Source organism: Silene latifolia, chromosome 1 (assembly GCF_048544455.1).
Source record: "Silene latifolia isolate original U9 population chromosome 1, ASM4854445v1, whole genome shotgun sequence".
In the NCBI taxonomy this organism is placed as follows: domain Eukaryota; kingdom Viridiplantae; phylum Streptophyta; class Magnoliopsida; order Caryophyllales; family Caryophyllaceae; genus Silene; species Silene latifolia.
The window spans coordinates 4,044,535-4,067,810 of NC_133526.1; the positions used below are offsets into that span (position 1 = coordinate 4,044,535).

The following is a 23,276-nucleotide window of genomic DNA, read 5'->3' on the forward strand; positions in this document are numbered from 1 at the left end:
TTCTAATGTTTAATCAATGTATGTGCCTTTTATTTTTTCAAATAATAACCTTCTTTTGGTTGAGGGTGTCATGTCCCTTAGTCATTAGGGGGATAGTTTGTCAGATTATGAGGGAGTCAATACCGACAAAAGTAATTTTGCATCGGGCTTGTGTTGTGTCAATCTCTTTCTGGCCTTTTGAGATGGTTTTGGTTAGGGGTTTGTGCGGGTTGCTTACTATATCGCTAGCTATATACTTTCTCGCTTTTCTAGGCTACGAGTTTCTTGTCCATAGGAATTGTTCTCCAAAGTGTATGAGTTTTCTCTCCTTTGGAGGCAGATCTCGGTCTGCTTTCCGCCTATTCTTTCTATGTCCTAGTGGCGTAAGTGCACTTTGCGCTTTCTTGATAGTTCAAGCTTCTCGTTGGTATTCAGATGCTGTTTATCATAGCCAAGGGGATAAATCTCCGAGACACATTTTCGTGTCTTGTTGCAGGTATTTCTCCGAAACTTTGTTTGTAAAGATGTGTAAAGGTATGATCGACCATTTGGCCAGCTCTAACTGTCCCTTCATGAATGATGGGGATATTGAAGAAGATCTTTGTCTGCAGTCAGCCGTACGCCATCAACATTTTTATGCTAACGGATGCAGCTACTTTGTTGTTTTAGTTTATGATATTTCTAAAATAAGTGCATTTGACCTAATGAGTCAAAATGCCATTTGTATAAAAACCCTTTATTTACAGCTGTCAACAAAAAAATATATATATATCATTATTAGAAAATTACTTGTAAAATTTGCTTATTACAGTTATATTATTCATTTTTGTAAAAAAAAAGGGTAAGTTTCGTAAGTCACAAATTACTGTGAAATAATGTCTTACACAAGAATTTGTTTAAAACGAATGTTCAATAGTTACATTAAGTTTTCGCAATTGCTAAATCCCGCTTATTTGCTAAATCCCACACATATTGCCCTAATTTTCCATAATTGCCCTTCGTCTTAGCAAATAATTAAAAAGACTTCTCTCTCTAAACCTAACAAATATGTTAATCGTTCAACAATTATGGATCGTAATTCGCCAATATCAAACGTAATTTCGTTGTTTTATCAACATTCTTATTAAGACTCGTCTTTTATTCGATTTAGTTAACGTTTTTTTGATTAAAAATGGGTTTTTTAACAATTAGGGTCTGGGTTGGGTTGTTGAGAGGGTGGTTGTGGCGTCATCAGGCCGGAGAAAGGTGGTCACATGAGGCGGTGTCTAGTGGTATGGTTAGCCGCATGTCGTAGAGTGCAGCGGTGGTTGCAAGTTGTAGGCGGGGATGGGAGCAGAGACGAGTGGTAGGCGCAGGGACGGTGGTGTGGAGAGATGGTCGGCGCGTGGATAAGGGCGGGGACAGGTGATCGGCTGTGCTGTGAGGGTGGTGAGGAAAGGGTTGTCGGGGTTGAATTGGTGGTATACGGTATGGTTTCTTTTTTTTTTCTTCCTTTTTTTTTTTTTTTTTTTTTTTTTTTTCAGTTTTTAATTAATTGATTTTTTGGGTTTTTTTGTTTCTCTCTTGTTTTTCTCCTGGTTGGGTTGAGAAATGAGGAGGGTATATTCGAAATAAGGGGGAAAAGTGTGCGTGATTGAGTAAAATAATGTGCGGTATTTATTCAACCATATTTTTGAGTGAATCTATTTACTTTAATGAAAAACCGTTTTACGGACAAACCAATTAAATTTGCTTACAGCTTATACACTATGCTTCCACTTGAGCAAGATCAAGGACAAAATAGTCATAATCAAATGCTTAATTCCACCCACTACAGTTAACCTTCTACAGACCATAAAGACCTCATTGCCACCTTTTTTTTGCTGTCACTCGGCCCCACCATACTCTACCTCAGGGACACAACCGTCATTTCGCTGTTAATTACATTCTGTTGACGGAAATAACATTAAACGACGTCGTCGAACGGGCGAACCGTCGGCTTCTCACGTACCAACTCTATCTCTTACCTCACTTTTCTCACTCTTCTCAGTCCTCTCACACACACACACTCTCTCTCTCTAGTTCCTCGCTCTGCTCTTTCTCTCTCTTCGCCTTCATCATCATCAACAATCTGTACTAGCCGTTGGTTTCGTCGGAGAATTGGATTATTTATTAAATTATTTATTAATTTAATTGAGGTGCAATTTCAGTGATCAAAATTGCGTCGCAGATTTCGCTAATCGCGAGGTATAACTCATACTCGCGTTGTTGTTGTTGTTGTTGTTGTTGTTTTTGTTGTTTCTGTTGATTGTTGATCGAATGTGTATGCGTAATTGTACTGGAAATTTAATTCAGTTGAGGTTTTGATTATGTTTTTAAGTTATTGATGCTTAATTTTACTTTAAATTCGTCATGTATTCAGGTTAAGCTTGTATTTTATGAGAATGTTGATGTTAATTGTTAAGCAAATGTGTATTTGTAAGTGTATCGACGATTTAGCTTCGACGAGGTTTGATTATGCTTGATTTTAATTCAAATTCGTTGTGTTAAGCTTGTATTCTATGAGATTGTTGATGTTTGTTGTTAATCAGATGCGTATTAGTTAGGATATCGGTAATTTATGTTCATTGAGTGTGATTATGTTTTCAGCTATGAATATGCTTTATTTTAGCTTAAATTCGTTGTGTTAAACTTGTGTTCCATGTTGTTAATTGTTAATCGAATGCGTATTTGTAAGTTTACCGCTAATTTAGCTCAGTTGAGGTTTGATTATGTTTTCAGTTATGGATGCTGCTTAATTTTAGTGCAAATTGGTTTTGTTAAGCTTGTATCTTAGGAGAATGTGTTAGGCCCTATTGTTTTCGGCTGAATTGAACTTAATGGAGGTGAGCTGAAGTGAACTTAATTGAATGGAATTTAGCTAAATTGAATAGAGTTGAAGTAAGACTTAATTTGTGAAGAGATTAGTTGAATTGAACTGAATGAAACTAGTTTGAACCGAACTGAATAGCGCTGACCAAAAATGAAGAACTAGCTAAAATTAAGCAAGAAAGAACAGGGCCTTAGTCGTTAGTCAAATGCTTATTTGTATGTTCACTGGTAATTTATCTTCCTTGAGGTCTAATTACATTTTCAGTTATGGATGCTTGTAGTGCAAATTCTTTGTGTTAAGCTTGTTGCTTGTATTTCGTGAACATATGTGAAGTTGAAATAAGAATAGTTGATTTTGTGAGGTTTATGTGAAGTGTTCGGCTACTTTACTGGTAGGAAAGCTTGGAATTTAGGACTTAAATTTTTACGAGAATTTTAAATCTGTAGAATTGATGTGGAAGGGGTTGGTGAAGTGATTTCCTTAGGTTGAACATGACCGTTTTGAAGATATCGCAAGTGAGGCATTGCCCATGGACTGTAGTTAGTTAGAATTATATGATTCTATAGTTGTTTGGTTTCTTGTGATGATTAGAAAGGAAATGAAATGAGAGGAAGGAAAGAAGGAAATTGAAATAGGTTATAAGAATATGTAGCTTGATGACTATGACGAGTTACTCCTGAGTTTGTGGCTAATTTAGTCTAATTGCAGTTGAGCACTTTCTTTCGTGGGATAAGTTGTATATCAAGTTATCAACATCAAGTTCGCTTAAGGCGGTGATTGCTTAGGGTGTGCCTTTCCCCATTTTATGTAGTACTCGTAGTTTAGTTTTCGCTTCTTTAGATGTCATAATATAGCTGAAACATCATTTGCTGACAAGTAAGAGGGCTGCAATTTTTTTTGGCGCTTTTACTATTTTTTACTTTTCATACATCACGTGCATTGTTCCTTTCATCCCATTTTTACATATTTACATTAAATAAATTTTTAATGCTTACCTTTTTATTCCAGTGTTTTCCTTCAACAGTGTTTAAGGTCTCTGGCCATAATCTACTGTTCACTCTCCAATTACGATAATTCCACATAATTTGTTTTATATGGTTTACAGTTTCAGATTTGATGTGTAGTTATGCCCAATTGCTGTAATGCTGATCTTTGTTCTGTTTTTTGTGAAGCGGCTAGATATAATTACCCTTAATGACAATATTTCTGGAGAGAAAAGAAGCTAAAAAAGGTTTTATCAGATGATAAACTGCCGTTATATTATGCGCTGCTGCCTTTACCATGAAGATTGTTAAGCTGAGATATGGTCACCTTTACAACGTTTTTGCTTTAGTTGTATGCATTCTGTTCAATGGTAGCGGCGCTCTCAGTCCTGATGGTATGCATTATATTCCTTAGATACTCTCTGTTAAGTCTGTTGATATTTTATTGACATAATCTATCAGAAGCGAGATGCTTTGTTTCTTTATGAGCCTTGGCATCTTAAGATGGCATTTATGTTAAGAAAAGTAAATTTCTAGTTTTGACCTGGCCTTAGTTTTCTCCTCTAACTGCTATCGTGGTGGAAAGCTAGATACATGGCCACTTTTGATCTCAAAAACAAGGGAATTTGTATCTGTAATGTCCGGCATGAAATGACTAGTCGGGTGCATAGTAATTTTTTTTTTTCAAATTTACAAGTAAATATGCTGGTTGGACAAGTATAATTGGTGAAATCAAAACTCACCCAAGCAAACCCACAGGAGAAGCACGGCAGTCATACCGTGTGACGGTGAGAGGTATCACCTATCAAGTTATCCCCAATGGTGTGAACTGCTATTTTGTTACCCTTGGCGTGGGAAAATTTCTTCCCTGTCAAGTACTCAATGCATGAATCTGCAGTTTAGTTTATGTGTCGTTCTTTATTTGAGTTGGTGTATATCATGACATTGAATAGATGCTATTATCGTGTTGTTGCATGGTGGGCTATCTCACCACGTCATATTTAACATCACCAATAAAAAGCCACATCATATTCCCAATTCAACTGTCATCTCTTGTTTCATTATCTTCGATGCCATTATCTCAATTGCATAACTTCATGACCTTGTACTTGTAGGCGAGGCGCTTGTGAGTTTAAGAACATCAGTTCTTAGCTCAGACGGTATTCTTCTAAAATGGAGACCTGAAGATCAAGATCCCTGTAGGTGGAAAGGAGTGACCTGTGATCCGAAATCCAGGAGAGTGATACAATTGTAAGCGCTAATATACACCTTGTTGCAAATTTTGTAATTACTTGGTTTGGACTTTGGAGCGCCTTGCTCATGTTTTAACATTTTCAGATGCTGAAAAAGGTTGCTTCTTGTTATTTCACGGTGTAGCGAATACTTTCTTGAGTTATGCAGATATATATCATGTTGGACAGTTTGCAATATTGACTATTATTTTCTGGGGTTCAAGGAATGATGAATATGGAAAAAGTGGTTAACATTGAAATTTATAAGCATCATTTTCTTGTGAGCCAAGTTTGATAAACACTTTATTTGGGAAGTGAGGTTGAAACTGCCCATAACTGCACATAGAAGTACAATTCTTTGTTTCTTTTTTTCTGACCTAGAAAAGCATAATTTTCTCAGTTCTGCTTCCAACTCCCGGTATTTTGGGATTCTAAAGAGCACTCCTGCAGTCCTGCCTTTCCATGAAGAAACAACTAAGTAGGTTAAATAAATCCTAAAAGTTGTTATTAGAAATAGACACTAATGGCATTCATCATTTATTCACGAAGATATTAGTTACGAAGTACTCGTACTATTTAAGTATTTTTTATCTAATGTGTGACAATAAAACCAGACAATTACTTTAAAACTGTTCCATCAAATTTCCAGGGCATCACATCTTTTAGTAGATAAAATGTGACCCATCTGGTATTGTGCTAAGCAGCAGTATTAACTGGTTTGTGATAAGCCGCAAATCGTTCTTATATCCATTTTGCTAGTACATTTTATCTGTTTGTAGGTTTATATAAAACAGCCTTGTGCTTGGTTTAGATGACATTATCATCCTATCTTCTTGGAGCTGTTTCTGTATCCTCTATGCTTCTTGTAATTGTCAGTATTGGTCTTAGTTGTGAATCCCTTATTCTAAGCAAGAAGTGTGGAATTGTATTCAATTATTACTTCGGAGGTTCATGTATCCACTTAATAATACATATTGCATTAATGCTTGTGGGACCATCTTCGTCCTTATTTGCAATAGCAATGACTCTTCTATGCTTGTGGCTTTGGTGTGTTTTATATGAGTATATGATCTATTCTACATTTTGTTAGTTTGTCTGATTTATTTTGGTTGAGAGATGATTTCTGTTTACTTCTCTACATACAGGGATTTATCACATCACAAGTTGAGTGGACAAATACCGCCTGATATTGGGAAACTTGACCGCTTGCAGCTCTTGTATGTATTTATTGTTGACATTCATTAAAATTCAACAACCTTTTAGCCTTTTTTCTAATTCGAGGCTATGTTGCAGAGCGCTTAATGACAATGGTTTTTACGGTAAAATTCCTTCAGAACTGGGGAACTGTACGCAGCTGCAAGCACTGTAAGTCATAAAGTATTCATATTCTTTTCTTTTGTTTTTGAAGCGACTTTGGTGTTGGATCTTTAAGCTCGACCAAGCATGAGTTCCACTAACCTTGTTGTGTTATCTCGGTTTCTCAAGGGATTACCTTCGCTACTTTCCATACTACTCACCCCTCCCAAATGGACCGTTATCTCCATCGGCATAGCCGACAAGGCTGTGATCTAGTCCAAGTGTGGGGGATAACTTGGTAGTTGCTAAAGTGAAGGAGTAGGTTTTGAGGCGTTTGTGCTGTGTGCTATTTGGTGACACAGTTTGTGGTACAACAGTTGAACAAGACTTTTGTGGCACTTGTCATTAGTCCAGAGTCAAATGAGATGGGGATTTCCTTGACAATCTCTTATTTTACCATGAGTGTCTGAGTGGTAAACTTTCAGTAGGATTAGGACTCTCATTAGGTATGCATGAACGATCGAGAATTTTTTTTAATAAAAAATGGCCATTCTGCATTCGGTTCCCCCTTTTGCAACTTCTCCGAACCTTAGCCTAACTTGTTCATTAACCCTACAGCAGTAGCCGTAAATTACTAGGCCTTTTTTTGTACTTATTCGTACAAGAGCTGCAGGTTTTTAGAATAGAAGGTTACTGTACTGAATTATTGTATAAAATGTATATTGAATGAGACCCGTGGTAGAGATTACAAATTATTTTAATCTGAAGTACATGATTTTTCAGCTCCTTCCTCTACAGTCTTTTATTTTTGACTAATGTTCTAATGCTTGCTCAATTTCTTCTCGCATAATTTTAAACTAGAATGGCAATTGCTGTAAGCTGAAAAAGTTCCGCGAAGAAAGAACAAATATAAGGGTTTCGTTTTCGTGTCTTTTTTTTGTCTTCCTGATTGTAGAATGTAAAGGTCAATTTGGTCTTGACTATGGTTGATAGAAGTTGAACTGTCTAGTTTTGGTAACACCAAATAGTGTTCTCTAGTTTGTGAAACTGCACACGTTCTCAGTAAACTGATACTTCTTTCTGCAAGTTCACAGATCCCTGCAACGTAATTTTTTGAGCTACCAGATTCCTAACGAGCTTGGAAGTCTTACTGGACTTCAGTACCTGTAAGTCGTTTATCTTGTATCCGGATTGCGTGGTGACTGAATTTTACACAGTGAATCTTTGGTGCCTTGATCTCTAAATTCTCAGTTTCCTTTATTCATTACTGCTGCTGTCCTACAATGATCGTCTCATTTGACACTGGTTAAACACTAAGGCATCTCAAATGTGAAACAATGAAAATGAAAAGTCCCCCACCATTCCTTCTTGAATCTTTATTAGGTAATTAAATTCGGACAACCAAAGAAAAGTAGGCGATTATTGTAGGACAGAGTATCCTGTTCTCCAAATTTTGCTCATAATGGGATATCCACATAAATTGGCAAACAGCATACTAATCTCTAGTATTGGGAGAGTTTTCCGAATCATAATAATTGTCCTGCTGCAATGAGGTCATTAAACTAAATTGCAAATGATTAAAATGTATAAGGCACTGGACATTGAGGCGTGTGTCAGAAAGATTTGAGTCTGTGTTTTCAGTCCTGCAAATGGAAAAAAAAAGCATGTAAATGCCAGTAGTTTGTGCCTCAATTGGGCCTATCTTAAAAGTCGTAATTAAACTTGTATGCAAATGGAACCTTCAACTCTTGTTACGGACCCTCCACCAAATCTTGTACACTAACACCTTTTGATTGTTATGTTAACTTTGTGTTGAGTTGAGTGGCATTTATTGGTATATTTTATTCTGGATCCTGCTTTGCTGCTTTGCAGTGATATTTCAAGCAACACACTCAGTGGATCAATTCCTCCTTCACTTGGGCAGCTAAACAAGCTCATCAGATTGTAAGTATCTCAGCAAACTCAAAAGCAGGTTTGTGTTTGTAAAGGTTCGTCTCAAAAATTTTATTTTCTGGCCCATGAATTTTGAAGGAATTTGTCTGCAAACTTCTTGGTTGGAGCCATACCTTCAGACGGGATTCTTGGCAGGTTTTCTCAGGACTCGTAAGTATTTATTTGCTTATTCCTCTACAAAGTCCCTTGGCTTTGGTGATTGTCCTTTTTTTTTTCCAGTACAGGGCTATGCTACTTTCTCCTTGTCAAGGCTTCTGTTTCGTTTTATAATTTTTTTTCTGTTTTATTTGATGTTTTTCATCCCCCATGAGATATTCTCTCCAACTGCATATTTTCATACACAATTTTGCAAACGAGAGCGTTGATGTCTATGTAGGGAGTTTTTTGTTAGAGATTTATGCCAATAGCTTTCGATTTTATAATCTCATTTTCCAATAGTTTGTATCGCTCCTGTGCTGAAGGGTAGAAAATGGCAAGTATTACAAAATACACAAAGTTTTCGCAAAAAAAGACAAGTGCTTTTAAAATGTTCAATCTCCAAATCCACTTAATTTTGACAGCCGCATTCTCGTATACATTGAGGAGATGTTTAATACCCAGATCACCTTAACCTATGGATGACCTACATTGTGCTAACTAACCCAATGGAAACCCTTGTGCTGTTCATTGTGACCCCACGAGATCGCGTGTCGTCGTGTTGAGGCAGATAACTTAATCCATAAGGTGCTTATAGAATAGCTTTTAGCTAGGTGAGCACCAAAGAGACAACAGAAAAGCATTGATTTCCAGTTTTTCACCCAACACGCTTGATTAAAACATCACAATAATAGGACCCTAATTTGCACTTGAAAGAGACACCAAAACGGAGCGCAAGTACACCAAATGGAGAGAATTAGCTCCGAAACCAAGAAAAATTAGCCAAGCCATTGGGATTTGACACTTTATCTACCAGGACAAGTAGTTTTTGTGAATTAATTTAAGGGCTGTCATTGCTTCAAATAAGGAGTATTCCTCATGCTATATGAAAAAAAAGGTATTATCTGCGAAGAGAATATGCGAGATAGTAAGCCGTTCCTTGGAATTGTTTGTGATGTTGACGCCATCTGAAAAATGATTCCCGCTGCCTTGCTTTAGAAATTACTAAGCGATTTCATATTGAATTATGAAATGGAAAGAGGATCGCCTTTGTTATACGTTTTCTTGATCCATTTTTGAAATTGGCATGTCCCCCGTTTACAAAAACTTATTATCAGTTGAGCGGTAGATAAAAGCTGAACACTTTCTCTATTTATCAGGATGCTCCTTAAACGTGAACATTAGAAAACCAGGAAACATGGTCAAAAGCCTTCTAAATATTAATTATGCTCAACAAAACCTACTGGCTGGACTTTCATAGGGAGTCTATGATACACTCGACAGAGAAAATGACTTACGGAATTGATGACTAGGAACATATGCATAAGGTCTCACAAAATTACCAACCATCATTTCGAACCTCAATGCTAAACACCTCAGCAACTACAATCGACTGCCCAAAGACTTCATGTGTTTTGGCTTCTTGAGTTCTACATTTTTTTTTGTATTTTCCCATTCTCTAAATTGGATTCTGAAGTTTTAAATACATTTCTCTATGCTTGGAGGTGCTTATCCTGGACCTGGAGACTATCAATTTGCCGCCAACATTTATTACCTGTGGCTTATTGCCAAACTTGAGAGTCATAATTTATTTGAAGGATTCTTGCGATGCTTATGAATAATATATTGCATTTGCAGCTTTCTAGGAAACAAAGACCTGTGTGGCAAGCAAGTTAATTTAGCTTGCAAGGATGCCGGTGGAAGCAATGGTGCAAGTGATTCAGGTATTTTAACTATATCATCTGCAGCCACAACCTTATCAAAAAACAAAATAAAATAAAATCTACAGCCATTCACCCTAATTTATTTGGGTATGTACATGAAGGTGCATGAATTAATGCATTATCAGCATAAATTTTATTTGAATTTTCAACTGTTTGTTTTTTTATCCTTCTGAACATGCATTTATTTCATTTTATGGTACATGGATGAGAACTCAGATGCAAGGAAGAAATATTCAGGCCGACTTTTTATCAGTGCTTCTGCAACTGTCGGAGCATTACTTCTTGTGGCTTTAATGTGTTTTTGGGGATGTTTTTTGTATAAGAAGCTTGGAAAAGACGACGCTAAAGGTCTTGCGATGGATGTCAGTGGAGGTGCTTTCTGGCTAACTGACTTGGTTTCTATTATCTATTCATGCTAAGAGAACTAGGAGTTTCAAACTAGTAAATTCACATTGAAGTACTTGCTCTTGTTGCTACAGGTGCATCAATTGTTATGTTTCACGGGGACCTTCCTTATTCTTCGAAAGACATCATTAAAAAACTGGAAAATTTAAATGAGGAGCACGTAATAGGTTGTGGTGGATTTGGAACTGTATACAAGTTGGCCATGGACGACGGGAAGGTTTTTGCATTGAAGAGAATAGTTAAGTTAAATGATGGTTTTGATCGCTTCTTTGAAAGGGAGCTTGAAATTTTAGGGAGCATCAAACATCGACATCTTGTGAATCTACGTGGATACTGCAACTCACCTTTGTCAAAATTGCTAATTTACGATTACTTACCCGGTGGTAGCTTGGATGAAGCACTTCATGGTAAGATATATTACGCATTATTATCTCTATTTGACATTTAGTGAATAAATTACGTGTATTACTGCACATAGATCACGTGATGATAATCTTTTAGGTTAATTTAGGTGATGTTGCTGTTTAAATTATGATTAGAGCTTTCATCAACTATTGATAAAATATCTACAGAAAGATCTGAGCTTTTGGACTGGGATGCGCGGCTGAATATAATACTAGGAGCAGCAAAAGGCCTGGCCTACCTGCACCATGACTGCTCCCCACGCATTATACACCGTGATATTAAGTCTAGCAACATATTACTCGATGCAAACCTGGATGCCCGTGTTTCTGACTTTGGACTGGCCAAATTGTTGGAGGATGAGGAGTCTCACATTACTACAATAGTTGCTGGAACATTTGGCTATCTTGCTCCAGGTTTGTTACATGAAATGCTCATCCAGCATATGACTATATGAGGAATTTATGTTTTTTCCATGTCTTGTCATTATAATTTGCCGTTGTCGAAGACATTTTATCGTGGTCGAACATATTATCAGAAGAACAATAGCAACTACTTCCTCCATCTCTGAATACCTTCCAGAATACGAAAATTATACCCATTTATAAGGTAGCTAAACCTCCAAATTAAATTACTTGTTTCAAGGTAATAATTATTTAGTAGTACAAGTGGTATTTGTGTACTAATAGCAACAAAAAAAGGATAATTTTGAAATTGTACCTCCAAAATGGTGAAAATTGAGGTATAGAACAACCCTCTGGGCAGATAACTAGATAAGATTTCTGAGACGGAGGGAGCACTGATTTCTACGGCATGGTGAAATTTGAGTTATAGAACAACCCTTTCTCTGTGGGCAGATAAGGATACATCACAACAAAAACATAAAACGTAACCCTAGTGCCTTACATCTATGGCGAGTGAGGTAAGAAGGGGGTGGATGTGCCTCAAAAACGGATTGGTGCTTTCGAAATGGCCTGTATGAAATCACGATTAAATTTGCATTGAGCTACTTCACGAAAAAAGAAGTGCCTACTTTGAGTATATATGATTGAAATGAGCTTATCCAAAATGGCAAACTCTGATGGTGCTTCTATAAACATTTTTCACTTGTGTTATAAGAGGGAGCTTTTTTTAACGACTTTCGTAGTTGCTTCCCGAACTGTGCCATTTGGCTCTACACTTTCATAGTTGCATCCTCCTTTTCTTTGCCTGTTTCTTGTCACACTATATTCTTTCTTTCTCTTCCAGTTTTCTCTCTGGAATTTCCAGTAAAAAATATTGTTGTCTGATTATAATCTAGCGACCAAATAAAAGAAGTATTGAAAGGATGCAAGACAAGAAGAAAACTAGTGCCAGCTTACCTTTTTGAACGTTTTCTTTTATAAGTCACGGACTCTGGTATTTGGAAGTTTGGAACTTGTTTCCTCACTTTTTTTGAACTTCCATACGTCAGTTATTTTGGATATGCCGACGAGTTCTTTCTTACTATGATGACCTTTTACAAGGAATTTGGCTGGCAACTAATAACCCTTTGCTTATACCCATTTAAGCTGTAACAGCCGGAGCCCGATGTGCTTAACCCATATTTGCCTCTATTGTGAATAACATGTGTAACCACAAAAAAAAAAATGTGTAACCTGTGTCACTGTATGCTGTATTGCTGGGTAGGGTAAGTGTGTCTCATTCAGCTTATTTTATAACCTGTGTTTACTTTTAGTAGAATTGGTCATTGAAAGCCTATTTTCTGGGAGTTCGATATAGTCAATTTTCATTTTGTTCTCCAGAGTATATGCAAAGTGGTAGAGCAACTGAAAGAACTGATGTCTATAGCTTTGGAGTTCTGGTTCTGGAGGTCTTGAGTGGCAAGCGTCCGACAGATGCATCTTTCATTGAGAAGGGTTTGAACATTGTTGGTTGGGTAAGCTTCTCTGATATTATTACGCTACGATTTTTTCCAAAATCATTCATCATTCATGTTTTTCCTCACTTCTCATACTTAAACCTTGAGAATTGAATTAAAACCAAAGGGCGTGCTAATTTATATTCGACCAATCTAATTTCTTACAATTTATGATGTGATGGGTTAATATATAAACCAGCGACTTAGACATTGTTGTTTTTGGGGTGCAGTTGAATTTTCTAGTGACGGAGAATAGACGAAGAGAGATAGCTGATCAACACTGTGAAGGCCTACAGCAGGAAAGCCTAGACGCCCTACTGTCTGTGGCCATGCAGTGTGTCTCTTCAGCTCCTGAAGAACGACCTACCATGCACAGAGTAGTTCAAATCCTCGAGTCTGAGGTAATGACACCATGTCCCAGTGAATTTTACGACTCAAACTCCGATTGAACTACCAGAGAAAGAATGACAGCTTATGCCGTGGCCCCTAGCAAAGATCTTTCAGCTCCGTATATGTTACTCCTATTTGTTTATTCTTTGAAGATCTTGAAAGGCAATTGGAAGTAGCCCTTCAGTCACAGGTCAATTGTTAAAATGGAAGATCTCTGGTAGAATTTTGTCATTATTGGCTAAATTGGGATTCGACATTTCCGCTGAGACTTCATTTATGTACTTTAGTTTCGGGTTCTTCTCTTTTTCCTTCTTTTCTTCTTTGTTCAGCATTGGTTGAAGTGTATATACTTATATTGTACAAATTGAGACTGTGACGCCATGGATGAGCGCCCTGTTAATCATCTTTGTAATATAGAAATCTTCCGAATAATCGCTTCCCGTTTTGAACCTTGTCATCAGTGTCTCGAAACATGTTCGTCTTGGTTGTTTTTTCCTTTGTGATACATAAAACTTATCACAGTTGTGGTCGGACTAGCAAAACAATAAGCCAAACATGCTTTAGAATTTTAGATGTCATTGAGAAAAATAGTAGTCTCTTTTTTCACATTTAACATTTGCAGATCAGTAAATCACATACAATCACACATATTACTTCAGATCTCGACAAAAAAAAACTCCCAGTGGTCATGATTCTATACAAAAAAAAACAACCAGTGATCAGTAAAAATAGTACCGTCTTTTTTCACATATTACTTCTGATCTCGACATAACAGTGCAACGAGCGTAAAAACTCCCAGTGGTCATGATTCTATACAACTTCCTTGAATCATGAATGAATTTTGGTTCCTACTGAAAACCGTACAAAAAATTATATTGATAATGTTTTAAGCTATACACATTTTACATAATAGGCAAAATAAGCGAATAATGTGGCTACTGGCTTGTCGGAGTGATGTTGCCTGTTGATACTGAGTCCAATTTTTGGACATAAGGTGAAGGAAACCAGCCTGTTTTACCATTGCATTCCCCTTTCGCCCAACCAACCGGGAAAACCTGATCATAAAACCCAAAAATGAATTTTAATTTTGAACGATACAGATTTTTGTTTCTCAGTTTCACGGATTTACATGCATAAAATACTAAAATGTCACTGGAGCAGTGAAGGAACTAATAGGAATATTTATAATAGTTGGGCCTTAACCATCACCTTAAGGTTTTGGTTGAGGTGGTTCATCTATCATGGTATCAGAGTCAGTGTGACCGAAGGTCAGCCGGTGCACAACCAACCACTCTTCAAGCCCAATGGGCATTTGAGTGAGGAAGCGTAATAGGAATATTTATAATAGTTGGGCCTCAACCATCACCTTAAGGTTTTGGAAGCGTATCAGGAACACACACCTGATGCACAATGACAATATCATTGACTGAGAGACTCAACTCCCCTTCTGCTTGTCCATCAAATGGGTGTACAACCTACAGAAGGGCAACAACAACAAAATATTACCATGTGCCTCAAAGGGTTCCGAGTAATGGCGAGACAAGGTGGTCAAATGTGCGCACCCTTATCATACGAAAAAACATTAAAATACTGTTTCCAGAGACTGAGACGTAAAATATGAGAAGTTTAGTGAGTCATTTTGTTTATTCCATAACGTATCATAGCAAAAATAATATCGAGTCTTTGGACTCTATTAAAAAGGTAAACTACAACAGTACAACCAAGTTGAAACTCGACGCCACGTTTGAAACCCGTCAATACCAAAACTGCAAGATCATTGAGTCGTTGTACACAAGACCTCGGGTTCAAAGACAGTCAACATCAAAAGCCGAGCATAGCTTAACAAATTCATCATGACACAGAGGAGGGTAAAAGAATCAAAAGGACACGGATCAAATATACTCCCTCCGTCCCATCATATGACACAGAGGAGGGCGAGGGCAAATGACTGGGAAAGAGAGAGTAATAGAATAGAAGAAAAATAAAGAAGTCAGTCAGAAGGGCAAGAATGAAACGCCTTACTTTCGCAACAAAGGAGGCATCAACATCAGGTTCCATTTTCCCATTCAGATTGGCCAGTCCCGTTTCCAGAAAGTGTGATTGGCTTTGCTTTGCTACCGAAGGAGGTGATGATGTGTTTTGTTCTTCAAGTTCATTCATCTAAACTCCATAATGGGATCGAGTATAATAAATATATAAATACACAAAAAAAAAAAAAAGAGAGAAATTGATAAAGATAACCAAGAAAAGATTAATAACAAAACCTCAGCACGCAACTTGTCTAGGATGGTAAGAATGTTGCGATGAAATGATATTTCAGCATTCACCTGCAAGTTCCATCACCAGAATACTAAAATTACAATGAAATGTTGATGTACTATGATATTAATAATGGTGTTGCAGCACAAGAAGATAATACGTTGTCCGTGAAACTATGGCAGAACCTGTTTGCAACACACCAAATAATAGACATGTCATCCCAATAAAACCTCCCTTTGAAGCTGTAATGTTCCATGACTAACAATTTCCTTCAAATTTTCACGCGCGTGAGACTTTACTCGAAAATATGTTATCTTTGATAGATGAACCATCTCAACCAAAACCCTAAGGTGATGGTTGAGGCTCAACTATTATAATTATTCCTATTACGCTCCCTCACTCAAATGCCCAGTCACGATGGCTCTGATACCATGATAGATGAACCATCTCAACCAAAACCTTAAGGTGATGGTTGAGGCTCAACTATTATAATTATTCCTATTACGCTCCCTCGCTCAACAATTATCTAACCTGTCTGGTATACTGCTACTAAAGACCCATTTGGCCTTTCTGTGATTCATAAATTGCTACGTCCTACGAGCCAAATCAGAATCAGGAACTATTGACTGATTCTTTACGAGGAATACGGCACAATATAAGTAGTCATTTAACTCTTCCCTCAATAATGATTTTTAATGATGCTTTCTTTGTACCAAGAAGTCCTGAGTATCTTCTGAGTGACAATTAACGAGCACGCGCAGGAGCGGACAAAATGGCCACAAATATCACACATAAACAGAAAGATTCCAAGTGGAAAGTTTAAGCCATACCATAAGAACTAGCTTTTGGAAGGTCATTCTTTGTTGCTGAGCCTCAACTGACAACATTGCAGAGGAGGCTTCTTTTCCAAGGGACATCAACCTTGATTTAAGTTCGTCTAATTTATCTTCCGCAACTTGAAGTTTGATAGACTTGTCATCCGATATTGGGCCGTCAGTCATCTTTGACTTAAGTCTTAGCACCTCGGCTGCCTAATGAGGAGATACACAAGATTTAGGATAAAAATAGTCTTTAATCTGGAGAAAAAAATCAACTTGTATAATAATTACAACCTGAGCTTCCACCTCTTGCCATAACTTTTCATATTGCCGAATAAGACGTCGACCATCTACAAGCTCAGCGCTTTTTATGAGTTCTCGTAATGGATTACAGACCTATGTCACAGGAATAAAATAGCAGCCATAAGAACCAACAACACATGAGATACCATCAACAGAAGTTCATCATGATTCTGATGAAAAGCTAAATTTGGATTCCCGCAAGATACGTTTTAGAAGTTCATCTATATTAGAGCGATTTTACAAAAGGCAAATTAATATATAGACAATACTAATGCACTGCAGAAGAGGTTATAAGAACGAGAATCATGTATACCTTCTCATCATAAACTCCAAGCAGAATCTCTTTCTCTTTTATTATTAACTGATGAGACTCACGAACATGGATTGCGGTTTCTGTTAAAGTGGAAGTACTGCAGTGATTATCAGCCTCATACTTGCTACAGTCTTGAGCGATTCTTTTGTCTGAACAAGCAATAAACTGTCTTAGCCTTTTTATCCAGGCATCATTAAACATTATGGAGCTCAAACTTAGCTCACCTATATTTATTTCCTTTGAAGTCACCGATATACTTCCTTCTAGACCGTGCACAATATCCTTCTCAAAATGCTGACTCGCGCAAGAAAATGAAAAGCAACTCAATTATTCTTACATCATACTTTTAAATTAAATGCTAACTTATTAGTTAGGCGATTGAAAGATAAATCCGGGAATTTATTAGACTAATACATGTCCTTTGAAGCTTAACCATTAGAGAGTAGACACAGAACAACGCACCTTCGCTGCTCTTGTGGAAATGTACAGATTCTGAAGTTGATGTCGACGTGAAATTTCTGCATCATCTCCGACAAAAGCTTCACCATCAGAGTTCCCTAAGTGTCTTAGAAGAGCCTGTAGAAGTTGTCGGACATAATAAGAAGTAAACAAACAAAACAGAAGAACAAAATTACTCATCTACAAGTGTTTTTCTATTGATAAAGCCTAAAGGGAACCATAAGGACAGTTTTGACGCCACAGATCCCTTTACTGTAAAATTTATCAACAAAGCTGGCTAGGATCTGCAACGGGTTGAAGCGTGTATATACTGAAGCAAAACTGATACCCTATTTTAAGATTGCATTTGATGAGCAATTTGATCATTCACCCTCAATTTGGTCCACTTGTCATCTTATAATGACCTCCTCCTCTTTCCTTGGTCTTTGTGCCAAAACCAAAGGACAACAATTGACCGGGATGGAGGAAGTACCTTTTTATGATGCATTAATACAAACCATTTTCATATGCAATGGCATCAATGCTTCTAAACCAGACAGCCTTTGCAGAATACATTCGACCTAATTTGGGGAACTGATGACTACATTATCACATCAAAGACATCATATACTCATATCTGATATCTCATCTCACTAAAAGCCTGATTCCCTCCAAAACTCAATCTTTTCAATTAGATGTATCTCTTTACAGTAACAAGATAAGTAACAAGACGCGATCTTTACTCTACAACAACATTATCCAACCCCCGAAAGGCTCCAGCGTATAGCCATGAGGCGGGGAAGGGGGCCACATTTAAGCAACCAACGCGTTAATAACTTAAAATACAAAGATGCTGCCTTTCTAACTCAGAAATGCAGCATCTTTGTATTTTATCGAAATTGCAGAAGCATAAATTATCACACACAAAAATTATACTCCCGTATATCTTCATGGATAAATCTTCATTTTTGTCACAATTTTCACCCACAAACCAATCAGACAAAGCAATATTACAGTCCCAAAAACATTAACCTGATCAAACTCAAATTACCCTCTTACCCTCCATCTACAAACACAGACAATCACAATTCACAACAAATGAACTCCCATTTCCTGATTAAATCCCTCAAACTCTTTTACCCGAATGTTAATTAACTTCAATGATCATGTATGCAAGACAAAAGGTAACAACAGTCACCAAAAAGAAAATTTACTGTTTCTGCTGAGAAGTGAAATCTCTACTGTTAATGGGTAAAATAAACTTATGGGATGCACAATCAGCACAAATTATAGAATATAAGACCGTCTTAGCGTGCTAGACAGTCTTTATTGGTTGAATTGAAGACGGTCTTACACAATAATTATCGGACATGATGAATACCTGTTGCTGTTTAGTAACTTGTTCCCTGAACTTGCTAGCTTGTCTTTTAATGGCATCCATCACTACCCATTAACAGAAAGATTAAAACTTTACAAAAAACTGATCAAAGGCAGAACTATAGAAATTTGCGCTGAGACGGTTTTACACGATGAGACGAACCCAGATATAATTAACCTGAAGTAGTACTGTATCTCTGTCTGACAAAATTTTATTAGAAGAATGAAGTGGAATAGTTGGAAAGTTATGAATAGATTAATTAGATTTAGATTTTAATTATGTTTTGCAGAGGAATTATTAAAGTGTGACAATAAATGATGAATGAAGTTACAGAATATAGAGACAATTGGACCATTTGTCAACAACTGTCAACAGTTTTATTCCTGTTTTGGAGAAATTGTGAAACATCTCATGCCAAATACTAGGTGGCTTAGGGAAGGGTGACATAAAAACACTATCAGTCTCCAGCTTGTGACGGATAGTGTTTGTCTTCAATGAGAATTTGTGATTATTTTTAAGGCTTTTTTTGTCAAACACAACCTCTAAAACAAAAAAAAATTCAAACACCACCTTTAAAAAAAGTTTGTCAAACACGACTTTTTGGCCAGATTTTGAAAACTTCCTAACCACTTGCAATGGGGTGATTTTCAGTCTATATTTGAGATAGCAAACGAGGTCAGATGAAGGTATTCTTGGACTCGTTGGAAAGGTGAGGGTACAGGATTTGCAGGAGTTGTCAACACGATGGTCAAAGGTGGCCTTAATATGTGGGGTCGATTGATGCGTAAACTAAGAACGGTCAGAGAAAGGGCCGTAAGTCTGGGTTTACAAGGGTTTTTTCGTGGGTCTTTTCATGGGGTTATGATGTTTTGTTTGTTCTGAAATTTGGTATGTAGATTAAGACAAGTGCAAGGTATGTCGTCGTTGTGTTGTTTGTGATGGTCGTTGATTGCAAGTGGTGGTTCAAGGGGAGTGAATTGACCCGTGAAAAAAATCCTACTTTAACTTACATCAAACCTCTGTGACCAGCCTTACTTTACACACCAATCTACCCCACATAAGACCATATTTGACCACCGTGTTGACAACCGTTGGAAAACCACTACTCCCACCTTTCCAACGAGTCCAAGAACACCTTAAACCGACCTCGTTTGTTATCTCAAACATCGGCTAAAAATTACCCTATTGCAAGTGGTCAAACTCTTGCCAAAATGACGTGTTTGACAAAAAAAAATATTAAAAGTTGTGTTTGACAAAAAAAAACCATTATTTTTATGAGTTGGTTTACATAAGACGGGTTGTTTTCGTCTGGTTTAATATGGGTTATTTTCGTCTGTAATAATAAGAAGGGTTTTGGGAAAAAAAGGAACATGTATTGAAAGTAATAATATTTATTTTTAAGCATGTGTATTTAGTCGGCCTATATTTTGATAAGGTCTTAACCTTTACATATTGTCTCCGCCTATTTCAAAATTGTCTCTCCAACTTTTAATCAAATTCAAATTTAATTTGGCCACCGCTATTTTTATTATGTTCCTCTTAAAATGCTCCTTGACTTGAAATTTCTTGATTTATACCATGTCCAAGCAAGGTCAATTGCTAGGTCATGACTTTGCTTGGTCACACTAATCACCGCCTTCAACAGTACTGATTCTCAAAAGCGTAATCACTTCTGATACAATCAAAGTTACTTTCTCTCTCTTGTACTACAATGTCAGCTTCTACTACGCTTCATCAACGTCTTCTTTCACCTTCTGGAAGGTCCCGTGCTTCTTCGACATCATTCTTTTCTAGAACTTTTTGTGGCGGAATTCGACGGCAGCGGAGTTATTGCACAGATCTTCGTCACCGACATGTGTTAATATGTATCCTCAAACGATGTCGTCTTGGTCCGATAGGTTTTCTGTTGAAAACCGTTCGACGTCACCGAAACAGTCAATTTCCGCCATGAGCCGGAATCGGAATCCTTTTTCGACTACCGGTAAGAAGCGTACATGTATGTATTCGCCTACAACGCATCCAAGTTTGTTCCGGTGTAGCCTTCACAAGAGCCTTGAAGCAAAGCGTCAAAACGATGCAATTTTGCGCCGAATAGGTTTAACTAGTTTTAACCCCGTGAAATTCACGGGACTATAATATAGTTTTTTGATAAACACCATGCCAAAAAAAACTTAGAATTTCAACCTATCGATGTATGATATATTGAACAATTTGTCATTTGTTTCTCGCTCTTACATAGTATATAATATATAGTATATAGTATATAATATATAATATATAGTATATAGTATATAATTTACTCCATCTGATCCAGACCAAAGGTAAAATTACCTAAAATGGACGAACCATATTAAAGGTAACATACTATAAATCAGTGGCGTATTCACAGGGGGTGCGGTGGATGCACCTGGACCCCCTGAAATTTTGAGATAATTATATAAAGTTGCATCATTTTACTCATGGCGAAGTGGTTTGTGTACTAGCTTCTTTCCCTGCTTTCCTGTGTTCGATTCCCCACTCAATGCACTTTTGAATATTTTTTTTCCCAAGGTGCAATAAATGCGGTAGACAATGAATATGTGATGTTAATACACTTTTACCAAAAAAAAAGAATGTGGTTTTAATACACTAACTAATTATTGCGTGAGACGGTCTTACATCGCGAGAAGGTTCATAATGTTGAAAGACAACTCGTTTATTAACAATATATGAGCAATTTTTTTTACACAAATAGACCGTCTTATTGTAAACAACGTCTTTCTCTATAATTTGTGTAAGGGATAAAGAGTATGAGTCATATTCATTATTAAAGTGATTTCCTTTGATTTAGTTTTCAAACTATAAATATCAAATAATACTCGTAGCTTGTTAAAATGGTCTCTTATTGTATTCAAATTAGATACAAATATTATTATTTTTGGTTCTTTTGGTTGATATTATTATATCATGCGATCAAACTCTTAAAACCATTTTAACAAGAACAACCAAAAGAAGAATCTAATCTTTTTTATAAAAATAATTACATGACTTTCAATCTTTATAACATTTCATGTTTAAATCTAGTCACTATCGGACTTGCTGCAAATTTGATTGCTCCTGTTCATTTAATGTCCGCACCCCCACGGTATAAATTCTGGATACGCCACTGCTATAAATGACATGTTTTTGGATAGTATAATCCTTATACCCTCCTCATATTTACACAAATGTCATCATGTGGTCCACTCACCAACTCCTTATTTAACCCACTTAAACTCATTTAATTATACCCACTAACTATGTAGCCCACTCATCAATCTTTCCATCTTTATCCCTCCTTTTTACCGTACCCCATTTTTTTTGAAAGCCCCAAAGCGGGATTACCTCATATCATTATTATCAGAAAAGGCAAAAGATACAATATTATCCGGAAAGCAACCTTCCCAAACACACGTACCACTATTCAAATCATTAAAATGAGCAAAATCATGTGCACAACGAGAATATTGACGCCTAATGAAAGACCAAACAAAACCATCGAAACTAGACTTAAGAACTCGAATCTCTTCAATAATCGCATAAATATAGCTCCTGCGCTTCTTATCATTTTGCAGAATGTCAATAACCATCTTACTAGCGCTCTCCACAATCAGTTTTCGCTAGCCCTTCATCGCTGCTTCCTTAATCCCCTCCAACACCGCTTCCGCCTCTACTTCCCCACTTCTTCAACAACCCTTCGTCTCTCCGCCAACGCCCAAACAACAACCCCTTCCTCCGCGTGGCATAAGTCGTAAGCAATCAGAGTTCGGGCAAAATTAAGTCCAAGTGTGCGGCCCGAGCTACAAGTGCAGGCCTATTTCATCGACCCAAATCTGGCCCGTCTGGGGTTAAAGTGGGCTTTCGAGCCAATTCGGACTAATTTTTTTTTTCCTCTCGAAATAAGGTTAGAAATCCCCATTATGAAGTTAGATACTTTGTATATTTGTTATCAAAATTTTCGTATAGAATTATGTGATTTTTTCAAATATTGTCAATTAAGTATTAACCTAATGTACCTTTTATGAACCTACTGATAGAGGTGACTCATACAAACTAAATGCAGAATTTTTAGTAGTGTAATAATATATTTTAGTGCGGCGCTTACTGTATGTTGTTATAGTGTTGTAATTGATTTGATATTTGTTGTTCTTTAGGCTCAAAAACATTGACTTAACACGCCGATAATGGTAAAGAATTTATCGGCACTAGTGTGATACAAAATCATTAGCTCATTTTTTATCTTTTAAATCTAGTAAAGGAAAATACTAAGCCTTATCAAACTAATACATGTAAACAAGTGACTACGGCTAATTTACAATACAACAATTAATTGGTTAATTATTTTACTAAATGCTTATTAACATTCTTAAATTTTACATATTCGTAAATTTTGCAATGTTCGGGCCGGGCCGGGCCGGGCCAAAATCCGGGCATAACGACGGCCCAAACCCAGCCCTATTATATTGAATCGGGCAATGGGTTTCGAGCCGTTGGCTTTT

General features: G+C 36.9%; 2 protein-coding genes across 3 annotated transcripts; one reads left to right on the forward strand and one right to left on the reverse strand.

The window, feature by feature from the left end:
- The first annotated feature begins 1,788 nt into the window (after nt 1–1,788).
- On the forward strand, nt 1,789–13,682 carry LOC141594027 (LRR receptor-like serine/threonine-protein kinase FEI 1). Of its 2 annotated transcripts, none has more exons than XM_074414246.1 (14): nt 1,789–2,205; nt 4,003–4,208; nt 4,929–5,064; nt 6,191–6,262; nt 6,339–6,410; nt 7,436–7,507; nt 8,214–8,285; nt 8,373–8,444; nt 10,068–10,153; nt 10,370–10,525; nt 10,633–10,965; nt 11,131–11,376; nt 12,745–12,878; nt 13,091–13,682. In XM_074414246.1, exons 2-14 carry the CDS (start codon nt 4,112–4,114, stop codon nt 13,307–13,309), a joined length of 1,767 nt encoding a protein of 588 aa, XP_074270347.1. In that variant the 5' UTR covers nt 1,789–2,205; nt 4,003–4,111; the 3' UTR covers nt 13,310–13,682. The 2 variants fall into 2 exon arrangements, with proteins under 2 accessions (XP_074270347.1, XP_074270353.1); XM_074414252.1 differs by having other exon boundaries at nt 1,998–2,205; nt 4,010–4,208.
- A 287-nt stretch (nt 13,683–13,969) lies between these two features.
- On the reverse strand, nt 13,970–19,144 carry LOC141594046 (SH3 domain-containing protein 1-like). The gene is made up of 10 exons (XM_074414261.1): nt 18,763–19,144; nt 17,406–17,519; nt 17,168–17,237; nt 16,944–17,092; nt 16,622–16,723; nt 16,340–16,540; nt 15,515–15,577; nt 15,273–15,410; nt 14,651–14,725; nt 13,970–14,305 (listed from the first exon to the last, which is right to left on the reverse strand). Exons 1-10 carry the CDS (start codon nt 18,820–18,822, stop codon nt 14,186–14,188), a joined length of 1,092 nt encoding a protein of 363 aa, XP_074270362.1. The 5' UTR covers nt 18,823–19,144; the 3' UTR covers nt 13,970–14,185.
- Nucleotides 19,145–23,276: the final 4,132 nt, after the last annotated feature.

What these genes read in the sequence shown, in the direction of transcription:
- LOC141594046 (XM_074414261.1), bottom strand. Translation starts at nt 18,822, where the DNA reads ATGGATGCCATTAAAAGACAAGCTAGCAAGTTCAGGGAACAAGTTACT. An exon ending in TCCAAAAGCTAGTTCTTATG is followed by an intron (nt 15,578 to 16,339) that starts GTATGGCTTAAA and finishes TGGAACTTGCAG; the next exon opens with GTGAATGCTGAAATATCATT. An exon ending in ATATTGTCATTGTGCATCAG is followed by an intron (nt 14,306 to 14,650) that starts GTGTGTGTTCCT and finishes TTTTATGATCAG; the next exon opens with GTTTTCCCGGTTGGTTGGGC.
- LOC141594027 (XM_074414246.1), top strand. Translation starts at nt 4,112, where the DNA reads ATGAAGATTGTTAAGCTGAGATATGGTCACCTTTACAACGTTTTTGCT. An exon ending in ATTTGGCTATCTTGCTCCAG is followed by an intron (nt 11,377 to 12,744) that starts GTTTGTTACATG and finishes TTTGTTCTCCAG; the next exon opens with AGTATATGCAAAGTGGTAGA. An exon ending in GTTTGAACATTGTTGGTTGG is followed by an intron (nt 12,879 to 13,090) that starts GTAAGCTTCTCT and finishes TTTGGGGTGCAG; the next exon opens with TTGAATTTTCTAGTGACGGA.